The 12,793-nt window shown below is 36.7% G+C and overlaps 1 protein-coding gene across 14 annotated transcripts in view; it reads right to left on the reverse strand.

Moving 5' to 3' along the window:
- The window catches only part of TTLL5 (tubulin tyrosine ligase like 5), a 280,545-nt gene that overhangs the window by 267,131 nt on the left and 621 nt on the right, over positions 1–12,793 (reverse strand). For all 14 annotated transcript variants that reach the window (XR_012516125.1, XM_039469444.2, XM_074392954.1 and 11 more), the window contains exons 2-3: positions 11,635–11,803; positions 5,077–5,183 (exon numbers count right to left, since the gene is read on the reverse strand). Coding sequence is in view for 13 of the 14 variants with exons in the window: in XM_039469444.2 (XP_039325378.1) it covers positions 5,077–5,183; positions 11,635–11,708 (181 nt within the window). In the remaining variant the exon portion in view is untranslated. The remainder of the gene's footprint in view (positions 1–5,076; positions 5,184–11,634; positions 11,804–12,793) is intronic.

Raw genomic sequence — 12,793 nt, forward strand, 5'->3', positions numbered from 1 at the left:
CGACTTGAAGTGCTAGGACCCCTAGCAAGTTGGAGGACTGACCGCAGCAGAGCAAATGAAAACAAACCATTAATCTGTCAACACAGAAGTACCTAGAAAGCAGTGACTCGCCTTAAAGCATTTAAACAAAAATAGCATGGGAAATCAGAATAAAGAGAGAGCTGACATTTTTGACTAAGAACACAAAAATAACTCCCTTAATGGCAACATAGTATAGCTGTGCCCTAGTATCAGAAAATTAGGCTCCCTAGGATTAGGATTAAGATACCTGTGCTGTCGAATGCGTGTGACTAATAGGCACTTGAAATGTGCCTAGTGGGACAAAGGAAATGAATTTTTAATTTTATTTAACTGTAGTTAATTTAAATTTAAAAATGAACACTTGATTGAATTACTGGAAATCCTATTTCAAACACCTTGCCTGTGGGAAAGGGAAGAAACAACTGAGTGTACGAATTTACTTTTTCAACTACAACAGCTACAAAATCTACATACAGACCTAATATTTCCAATGAAAATTTTGCAGCAAGTTGAGATGCTCCATTATGTTAAAATATATACTAGATGTAAAATATCTTATTAATGATTTTTTTATACTGAGTGAATGTGGAAATGATAATATTCTAGAATATATTGGGTTAAATAAAATATATTAAAATTAATTTCACCTACCTGTTTCCTTTCACTTTTAAAAATAATGCTATTAGTAAATTTTCAAATAACATATATAGCTTGCATCATACATCTATTGCTAGTCTATACAAATACAAACTTACTAAACAAATACCTTCAGGGGCAAATTGCAAAAAAATGCTTTATTCTAGGAGACGTTTACTTTAAGCTGAAAATACCTACGTTGTCTCTAAAATACAATCCCATTTACACATTTAAAGTACATACAAAAAAACCAAGGTTACGATAAAGAAAAAGCCACATTCCTGAAATATTTCACAAATAAAACATTAGAAATCATATTGTACCAAAAATATTAATAGCGAATTCAATGAAACATATCATAAAGAGAAAAGATAAAATTGGTATCTATCATGATGAGATCAACAGAAGGTAACTAATGCCCCAGATACACTTCTCAGGGGGATTTAACCACAGGCTTATGATTTGAGCAGATCTATGTCAGCTATTTAAGAGAGCAAAAAAAAAAAAAAAAAAAATTTGCAGATTGAGAGTATTTAACAATAGAGAAAACTGAGACAGCAACTAGCAAAAGTCATTCAAATTGTTCTTTTCATTAAGGAAGGCAAAGAAAATTGTTAAGCCACGAGGAACTGGGAAAGATATAGAAAACTCAAAAACAGAATTTGAGAAAAGTTTAGTTGCTTTTTCTTTAATCACAGGAATGTATAAAGAAAACGACCTATAGATTCTAAAAAATAGTAATTGCTTAAATAGGTGACATTGATGGATATTATTTTCCAATAAATGTTAGGTAATCTAAAAAAGAAGGGTCTGCCTATTGGCATAGAATACGACTACTTTATGTGACAAGCAGACTAAAAGAAGTATGTTTGGGGGAATATCTGTCTTCATCCACCTTTAACATTTTGGCTTAAATCATATTTAGAAGGAGTTTCTCAACAAGGGGTCTTCAGTTACTCAGGCTTCAGGGAACATGAATGAACTACATCCCTGTAAATGGTAACCTAGCAACTTGCTGAGGGGATTAGAACACAAGGATCCTTGGGGAGGAAGGAGGATTCAAATCCCAGAAGCAAATGCTCACAGTCCTCTGAACTCCTGAATTATTATGGGACAATGACAAAAGTCATTAGCACAGATCTTATTCAATCAGTAAAATAAGCAGCAGAGTTCTGAGTGCCTACTATATGTCAGACATTAAATGATCTCATGTAATCTTCACAACGCCTGCAATGCAGATATTCTCTCCATTTTACTAACAATAAAACTAGTTAAGAGAGTCTAAGTCATTTGCCCAAGACTCACAGCTAGGAAATGCCAAGGCTGGGATTTGAACCAATAACTGAGAATCCAACAGTACACTCTTTCCACTATACCACAAGACAGTTCTGATCCAGTGTTATAACCTGCGAAGATGGCTACAGGCTAATACCAGGACTCAGAGCAGTGCTTAAAATACAAGAGGAGCAGGGATAAATAAAACTGATAATATACAAACAATACAGAAAACAGGAGAAATCAAAAGTTGGATTTTTAAAGCTGGGTCTTTAAAATGATCAACAAAGCCAGGTGCAAAGTCTCATACCTATAATCCCAACACTTTAGAAGACTGAGCTAGGAGGACTACTTGAGGGCAGGACTTCAAGACCAGCCTGAGCAACACAGAGACCACATCTCTACAAAAACCTCTTTTTTAAAACTAGTTAGGCATGGTGGTGTGTACCCGTAGACCTAGCTACTCAGGAGCCTGGGGCAGGAGGATCACGTAAGCCCAGGAGTTTGAGGTTGCAGTGAGCTAGGATTGCACCACTGCACTCCAGCATGGGTGACAGAGTGAGACCTTGTCACTAAAAAATAAAAAAATTAAAAAAAAAAATTAAAAATTATCAATGAAATTGACAAACCTCTAGCTAGACTAAGGAAAAAAGAGAAAAGACTGATATAACTAAAATCAGAAGTGAAAGTAGGGACATTATTACAGACCTTATAGAAATTAAAAAGATTATAAAAGAATACTGTAAACAATTGTATGCAAACAAATTAGATAAGCTAAATAAAATGGACAAATATCTAGAAATACATGAACTACCAAAACTGACCTGAGAAAAAATAGAAAATATGAATAGACCTACAACAAGCAGAGGTTGAAGGGAATCCATTCTATGAGGCCAGCATTACCCTGACACCAAAGCCAGAAAAAGGCATCAGAAGAAAACTATAAATCAATATCCTTTATAAATACAGACAAAAAATGTTCAACAACATATTAGCAATTATACACTCTGACAAAGTGGGATTTATCTCAGAATATAAGGGAGGTTCAACGTATAAAAGTCAGTCAGTGTAATATACCACATTAATAGGATGAAAGGGAAAATATAATTTCATTTGATCAAGACAAAGCATTTGACTAACAGCTTTGCATGATAAAAATATACAGCAAACTAGGAATAGAAGCAAGCTTTCTCAACATGTAAAAGGATACTTACGAAAAATCCACAGCTAATATCATACTCCATAGAAAACAGAAAGCTGTCTTCCTATGATCAAGAACAAGACAAAGATGCCCTTTTTCTATTCAACACTGTACTAGAAATTCTAGCCAGAACAATTAGGGAAGAAAAAGAAATAAAAGGCATCCAGGTTGGACAGAAAGAACTAAAATTCTCTCTATCTGCACATAACATGCAGACAAACCTAAACACAAAAACTATTAGAGCTAGTAAATGAGTTCAACAGGGTTTCAGGATGCAATATCAATATAAAGAACTCAGTTGTATTTCTATACACTAGCAGTGAATAGCCCAAAAAATGAAATTGAGAAAACAGTTCTATTTGTAATAACATCAAAAAGAATAAAATATTGAGGAACAAATTTAACCAACGGGGTACAAGACTTGTACACAGAGAACTATAAAACGCTGATGAAAGAAATTAAAGAAGCCCCCAAAATTGGAAAGACAGCTCATGTTCATAGAAGACAACATTGTTAAAATGGCAATATCCTCAGAAGTGATTTATAGATTCAATGCACTCCCTATCAACATCTTAACAGCCATTTTTGAAGAAACGTCCTTTGTCATGTTGAGAAGGCTTGCTTAGATGTATCTGGTCTAATATCCATCACGTATAAAATTCTTATAACTTAACAACAATAAAGACAACCCAATTTTTAAAATGAAAAAAGGACTTGAATAATCATTTCTCCAAAGAAAATACACAAATGGCCAAAAAGGACATGAAGAGATATTCAATGTCATTACTCATTAGGAAATGCAAATCAAAACCACAGCCAGATACTGCATCACATCCACTGGTATGGCTACAATCTCAGAAACAGAAAATAACAAATGTTAGTGAGGGTGTGGAGAAACTGGAACCCCTATACATTGTTGATGGGCATGTACAATGGTGCAGCTGCTATGGGAAACAGTTTGACACAAAATAAGTTAAACACAGAATTACACCATATGGCCTAGCAATTCCATTCCTAGGTATACCCAAAGAACTGAAGATAGGTGTCCAATGACAACTGTCCCATGAACACTCATAGCAGCACAATTCACAACAGGCAAAAGGTGGAAACAGTCCAGGCACAGCGGCTCATCCATGAAACCAAGGCAGGATTGCTAAGGACAAAAGTTTGAGATCAACATGGGCAACACAGTGAGACCCTGTAGCAAAAAAATAAATTTTAAAAGTTTTAGAAAAAGGTGGAAACAAAAAAAGTGTACATCAACTGATGACTGGAAAAAATTTCAGAGGAAAACAAAATGTGGTGCATCATTGGAATATATTCACTAGTATACAATGAATGTTCTTTAGCCATAAAAAGGAATGGAGGACTGATGCATACTCCAACACGGATGAACCTCGAAAACATTATGCTAAGTGAAAGGAAGCCTAACAAAAAAGGCCACGTATCACATGACTCCATTTATACAAAATATCCAGAATATGCAAATCTATAAAAACAGAAAATAGATTAGTGTTTGCCAGGGACTAGTGGTATGAGGGCTCGGATAACTACTTAATTGGTATAGGCTTATAGGCTGTACTTTTGGGATGATGAGAACGTTCTGGAACTAGACAGTGGTGATAGCTGCACGATACTATGAATGCACTAAACAACAATGACTCGTATACTCTAAAATGGTTAAAATTGTAAATTTTCTTATGCGCATTTTTGCCACAATAAAAAAAATAAACACATGCACACGTGATTCTGGAAAAAAAATTTCGGAGGAAAAACATAAGCAGAAAACAATTTAAGACATTATAATATTTGAGTATAACAACTCCACTGATTTTACTCACGGCCACGGCTCTTTCCCTAGATATATGTCCTATCAATTTTTTCAAGACAAGGATGTCCCGGCCATGCCCAGCTCTATCCTCTGTGGGAGAAGTTATACCCACCTCCGATTACTCTCATATTGTTGTCCTTTGTCAGAATAGCCTCGGCATGGAATACCAAAACTGGAATTCTCCTGCAGCCTCCAGTCCACATGATACATGGATGATCCCTATAACCACAACAAAAGCCTTCATTAATTTACAGCTCAAAATCTAAACTGCTGATGTAGATTACTACGGTTTGTTGCTTAGCAAGTTTTCCCTTACTTCTGGAATAAAAAAATCCCAAATATCTGGTGGGAAATCATATCTCCCATTCTTAGCTGTGTATTTAAAATTAATTCTATCCCTGGTCCAGGGATGGGCCTTGTTGGTTTCAGCCAATCAAGGTATTTCATCATCCAATATAGTTATTAGTTCAGAGATAGGCACATAAACCAATTGGAGGCCATGAGTTTAAGGAGACACGTTCCGAGACTCTGTAAGAAAGCAATGGCTTCTTTCTCTTCTGTAGTGGCTACAGAGCCTGTCTTCCTCTTTATGGTACAGGAGGAGAATGAGAAGTATGGAACTGCAACAACCATTTTGTGACCTTGAAGGGAGAGCCTGTAGCTGTTGGTGAAGGAGAAAGTCAGCAGGAGCCTGACTGAAGAGATCCTGGGTGTTAAAGAGGGAGTTTCAGAATCAAGACACGCCGAAATATGAGTGAACATATTCTCTTTATTACCTAGGACCACTGGATTATGTTTTAATTCTTTGTGCACATAAAGAATCCTAACTGATGAGTTCACAATAATTTACATACCCCTTTTACACTCTATAGTAAATTTTGAAGCCAATTTGATGATGCATTCTAAGATTCTGAGCGAGGAACTCTATATTAATACAAGTATCCCAATTAAAATCATGTATTTTGGCCAAGTGCAGTGAGCCACGCCTGTAATCCCAGCACTATGGGAGGCTGATGAGGGTGGATCATCTGAGATCAGGAGTTTGTGACCAGCCTGGCCAACATGGTGAAACCTCGTCCCTACTAAAAATATAAAAAATTAGCCAGATGGGGTGGTGGGTGCCTATAATCCCAGCTACTTGAGAGGCTGAGGCAGAAGAATCAATTGAACCTGAGAGGCAGAGGTTGTGGTGAGCCAAGACAGCGCCATTGCACTCTAGCCTGGGCAACAAAAGTGTAACTCTGTCTCAAAAATAAATAAATAAATAAAATAACATATTTTAAAGAAAGCCCATGTTAAATGGAACAATATATATTTTCCTCCAGTATAAAACCACAGGAGAGAAAGAGATCTCTGACTTTATTCTCTTTCCGTATCCTCAGGAAATCTCAGCTTAATTTTAGGCTGATAGATATTTACAGACATTTACTCAAAGATTAGGAAAATCTTCACCCTCATTAGGGCAGGGAGGTAGGAAGAGAAATAAAATTAAATGAACTGAATCCCTACTATGTGCCAGGATTTACACTGATCTTTTGCATCTCTCTTAATTGCCTTGCTCGTACTACAAACTAAAGAAAAACTATCTCAGAAAGGTTAAGTAACCTGCCTAAGGTCGTACAGCTGGTTAAATAAGGGATGAGGTATTTGAACCCAACATCTATATTCTTTCTACTGTTTGCCTCCTTAATGGCATTTCAGCAAAGTTCTATATATTGAATACCTTGGATTCAATTCTTTGAGAACTTAAACTAATCAACTGCTTAAATGCAATACAACCCATTTGGCCAAGATTCATTCGATTCTTAAAAACTCACATAACCACATCCCTTAACAAAGGCCATACCACAAATCTCAGGGCCAAGTCCCTCCCAACCCAACTTTAAAAAGATCCACTCTCTGAATGCACAGTCTTTCAGGCTCCCAATCCTAGGAGTGAAGCAGTCTTTAGATTTCAGCAAGCTGCCAACTGCTTTTTAGTGAAGAAAGCAAAGAACATCATACCTAGTTCATTCCCCGTTTTCTAGAAATGGCATGTAGATGCTTATTGTTCTTGTTCTTTGACTTGGTGACGGTATCCACTTATAAGAAATGGTGTTGATAGGGTACCTTTTTTAGCAAGAAGGATTTTTTGTGGCGTGCTTGCTTCACACCTGTAAAACGTGGGCATGAAGCCAGTTGATTCCTAGGATCTCTTCCAACTTTAATTTTTCCACTATATTTCTAAATCAGCAAGTAGGGAAAAAACAGGCAGCCTAAATGACAAAGTCTTAGACAGGAACTCTGGAAACTATCCAAAGTTCTCTGTCAATCTAGCACTAGCTACCAACTGGCACCACTATGCCTTAGCGTTTACAGACAATGGACTGCTGCTCCAACTTAAAAATGCCTGAGGGAGGAACACAATAAACAGATACACAGCTGAGAAGAGCCCAGGCCCTCACTGTGCTGTCTGTGGAAAGACAAGTCTCCAACAGAGACATCTTTCACTTAAAACCTATGGAAAGATAAAAGAAGGAGTAAACAGTAAGGTCAGCTAAAAAACACTTAAGACATAAGTGAAACTGTCATGAAAAACATGCTCCCACCAAGCGGTGCTAAAAGGAAAAACATTCAGAATGATTAGGAAACTGAAAATTGGGACTTTAAATTTTCAAACACATCAGAAACTGGTATATATTAAAATTGACTTTTATAAGCATGAAAGAAAAAAGGATTTGAATAATTAATTGCCAAAGTAAATTGGTTTTGTGGTTCGCTTTATTGAAAGCCTAAAAACATTTTGGTTTTCCAGGAATAATTTTATAAGCATGAAAGCACAAAGGATTTGAATAATTAATTGCCAAAGTAAAATGGTTTTGTGGTTCGCTTTATTGAAAGCCTAAAAACATTTTGGTTTTCCAGGAATAATTTTATGAGAAATAGACAGCATTCACTCCTGGGACCCAGCCTACATAACTCAAAGATGGAACTGTGAGCAGCTTTTGCATTCTTGCTTCTAGGCCGTCTTCATACCATCACCCCTATTAGAAATGCCTTCCTCACTTCTCTCTGTTCATCTAAGTCCACTCTCCAAGGCCCACCTGAAGTCTTACCACCTTCAGGCAGCCTTCCCCAGCTCCTTCAGCCCATTATGATACCTTCTTCTCTGAACTCCTATAGCACCCACTTTATAACTGACTGTTCATATTTTAACTGATATAAAGCCAGCCTTTTACAACAGCAATTAAAGTTGACATTTTTTCAGTGACCAAAGAAATCTTACATTACATTCTTATATGAAAGTTTGTATATCTATATACAAAGTAGTATTAGGGATCCCCAAGCAAAATGCAGAAAAATAGCCTCTTTACATTTTCTATTTGAAATAATGCCATGCAAAACAAGGACTGCCTGGACAGTTTCTATTCCTGAAGTCCAGGATTGCAAGAAATTGATACTTTAACACAGCCAAGGGATCTGAGCAGATCTAACAGATGTCCATGGATACACATCTTTGGATCAAGTCAACATCTGCAGATGATTTAAGGCCTTCAAACTTCCAAATCAACTTTTAAAATGTAAGCCTGCTCCAGGTGTGAATAAGATTGATTTAAGCTTCCTAAGGTAAAAAAATAAGTGTCTGATAGACAAGACATAAGTTGATGAAACAAGATTAACAGTTAAAAATCAACAGGAGTTTGAAAGGAAGAAGAGGTCCATAAATTTGGATGGGAGCAGACAGAAAATTACACCTTTATTTTCACTAATTTTTATTAGAAATTCGGTTATTTCATTTGTCACCAGCACTGGGTTTTAGTTTTTTGTTTGTTTTTCCCCTTAATTTCGAAGATAAAATGCAGTTACTTTTGGGGGTGGAAGGCTCATCTTACAACATGAGCATTAAATATATTTGGAATAGTCAAAAAAAAAAAAAAGAAATTCTGTTATTTCTTAATTATGAATATAGGCGACAAATCATAGTAGTACTAGCATTATCTGTGCCTTTGACGTTATCTAAAATGACAGTTTTTTTGGGTTTTTTTGGACACAGAGTCTCACTCTGTCACCCACGCTGGAGTGTAGCGGTGCAATCTCGGCTCACTGCAACCTCTGCCTCCTGGATTCAAGTGATTCTCCTGCCTCAGCCTCCCGAGTGGCTGGGATTACAATACAGGTGCTCGCCACCACATCCGGCGAATTTTTGTATTCTTAGTAGAGTCGGGGTTTCGCCATATTGGCCAGGTTGGCCTTCAACTCCCGACCACAAGTGATCTGCCCACCTCAGCCTCCCAAAGTGCTGGAATTACAGGCATGAATCACTGTGCCCGGTCAATTACAGGTATTTTTATATCTTATTACAGGTGTTGCAGATATCTCAAAATATCATTTACACTTGACACCACTTCTAAGTTATAGTAGTTTAAGACTCACCCCCTATATCACATGTGACCATGGTCTTTCTATCTAAATGCTAGTGTGATGAGGCTGGACAACAATCAGGCAACTCTCCTCCTAAAAATCATTCAGTCACTAAATGATGACAACTCATACTGGTGCCCCAGACATCTATGCTGCTTCCTGGTACTCCCCATCAATGATTGTTAATCAAAGACCACCATCTCAGTGAACTGATCTTATATAAACAACAAAAACAGTCTTCATGCTGTTGTCTTTAGAAAACAAAATTTAACTTCCCCAAATTTTAAATGATCTTATTATTTAATGCATTAATAAAACAGCACATATTAACTATATTACAAATTTAATAACTGCATTTGAATGTAATTAGTACTCTTTGTAATGACACGTATTTTATTTTAAGCCTTAGATATATTCTGGTAAGGAATCCATGGCATAAAAAGGGTTAACAACTCTGATCTAAGGTAATATACAATATAAGGCCTTCATTTATTCATTCACTTCATTAGTTATTCTGTCAGCAAGAATTTACTAAGTTCCAACTATAATATTAGGTCGAACTATTTCCAATTGTCAGTATTTGACTATTTCTGACCTACCAAAAAGGCAGTTTCATATAGTTCAATCTAACATTTGTCAGGCCCAATCTGTAAGCTCACTAATAAAAGAGACAGTAATGGAGTAAAAGAACAGCCTTTAAAAAGGGAAAGACTGATATGTGCAGCAGAAATTTGAAGCTCTGTGAAATGGGTAAGAGGCAGCACTCTGAAAGCAAAAAGTCAGAAGAAGGGAAAGTAACTAAAAGGACTTATCCATTTAATTATCCCGAACAAGAATGACCCAAATATACTGTCAAATCTCTATTATTTTCTGTGACCTAACAGGGATAAGAAACGTTTCCTCAAAGCTTTCTTAATGCTTCAACAATTTTTTTCAAATTACAGTAAGTACTCGTCTACCTTATAAGGCCACCACAAATTTCATTATTAAAACTACTAAGAATAATGCCTTATATTTGTATAGCACTTACAAAGTAATTTCACACACATTATTCTATTTGAGTTTCACCAGACCCCTACAAAATAGCCTGGGAGATATTATCTCTCTTTTTCAGATTACACAGCACACATGTATCCAAAAGGATTCAGGGAGAATCTTAAAAATGAATTTTACCTTTAAACCAGATTCTCTCTTCACTCCGTGTCAAGTAATAATTAAAGGAGGCAAAAAAGCAAAGGAATCAAAATCCAGAAAAGCTAAGTCTGAATCCCAATGCATCAACTATTCTCTATGGGTCACTGAGAAAATCTCCTGATATTTATGACTATGTTTAAAAAGTGAAAATAGTAACACCTTCAGATTTAAAAAGATATAAGATACAGATGAGACAAAGCCTTTATTGTCATTTATAGTAGCTATACTTATCATTATCATTCTTTTTTTTTTTGAGACTTGTTGTCCAAGCTAGAATGCAATAGTGCGATCTCAGCTCACTGCAACCTCCACCTTCCAGGGTTAAGTGAATCTCCTGCCTCAGCCTCCCAAATAGCCAAGATTACAGGCACCTGTTACCACTCCCGGCTAATTTTTGTATTTTTAGTAGAGATGGGGTTTCACCATGTTGGCCAGGCTGGTCGCAAACTCCTGACCTGAGGTGATCCACCCACCTCCGCCATCCAAAGTGCTGGGTTTCAGGTGTGAGCCACCACGCCCAGCCATTATCATTCATTTTTATTGTGATGAGCCAATAATCATGAAATTGGACTCTTAACTAAAACAACTCAGGAAAGCAATTGTGGTTCAATGGACACAGTACAGGCTACAGAATTCTAATACCATGTCTCAGAGTTACTATGGTAAGTTACCTGACATCTCTATATTAGCACCATTTTATCATTGTAAAGGCTTTTGAGAAAATCAGCAAATGTAACGAATGCCGTAGAGTTTCAACATGTTTTTCTTCAACATTGAAACATTTCAAAATCTCCTACATTGGGAGCTCTGAGCAAGAGTACACCAAGAGCCACTACCTGCATTTGACAACATCTAGAGCTGATGTTCACTTATGAGCCCAGAAAGAGAGCCTTATCTCATTTCTCATAACTGACAGGGACTGAATAATAAGACTTTAAATTACATTATGAATAGAAGCTAAAACCAGAGTTAGATAGTACCCAAGGAATGACACTAGATAAAAGAATATATAAGTAAAAGAGAACTATTTTTCATCCTAAAAGCGCAGGTCAAAAGCAGACTTGCTGTTACTTACTCTTGACTTACGACCTCCTCATCCTCTGAGGATGATGCTGTTTCCTCCAGGTCCCGGGCCATCACGATTGGCATTTCCCTTAGGGCTTGTCATGCAGTCAGCAGACAGGGGCCTCAGAGACCTTTCCTAGCAGATTCACCAGATCAAGCAATTTGGATGGCACAGATTCCTGCAAGAAATCAACTTGATCTGATCAATTGACCTGAAACACAATGCTGTTGTCTATTTATTGGTTACTGCTGATCATCTAAGTAACGAGGATGACTATATTCCTAAACAGTGCCCAACCTCTAGAAGTTTACCTTCCATCACAGTGCCTCAATATGCCACAAAAATCAAGATTTTTTTCAAACATACTGTCTGTGTGCTATATACTTGAATAGCTGTTACTAAGTTTGAGTTTCTCATTATTGCCTAAATCTAATATGCACCAAAAGGATCGACTCTTCACTTTCAGAGCAGTCTGCGGTAGGTGACTGATTCCCTAAAATGTATATTCCTTGCTAGACAAACCTGACCTGGGTTAAAAACAAATAAATAAAAACTCAAGGTTTAAGACCCTTACAAACATTTATTTAGACTCTATGACAAGCACACTGACAAGATGCTATCACGTTTCCAGCAAAATAAATTCAACAATGAACCGAAAGATGAATATATTCTCCTGAATCAAAGGTCATATAAAGAGTTGGCGGGGGAGGGGACAATGCTCTTCCACTCTTAAAAATTATTCTTCCTTACTAAAAATCACAAACTTTGATATGACTCCGGAATGGGCAATAAAATTACGAAATTTCCAACACTACATTTCTAACTTAGAATATTTTTTTCCAAAGGAAAAAAAGTACATGTTTGTTGTGTGTGTCAGAAGAAACAGGAACTACAAATAAAGCAAATGAACAAGTTTAAATGACCATAATCCCATTACTCAGAGATAACGACTTGGTGTCAATCCTTCTTAAACTTTTTCATGCATTCATAAATACGAAGAGACTGTAAATAAAACACACACACACACATACACACACACATACCCCGGACTTGTTGTGGTGTCAATCCTTCTTAACTTTTTCATGCATTCATAAATACGATGAGACTGTAAGTAAGACACACACACACACACACACCCCGACCCTGATAATGATCCCTACAGATCTTC

Source organism: Saimiri boliviensis, chromosome 2 (genome assembly GCF_048565385.1).
Source record: "Saimiri boliviensis isolate mSaiBol1 chromosome 2, mSaiBol1.pri, whole genome shotgun sequence".
NCBI lineage: Eukaryota > Metazoa > Chordata > Mammalia > Primates > Cebidae > Saimiri > Saimiri boliviensis.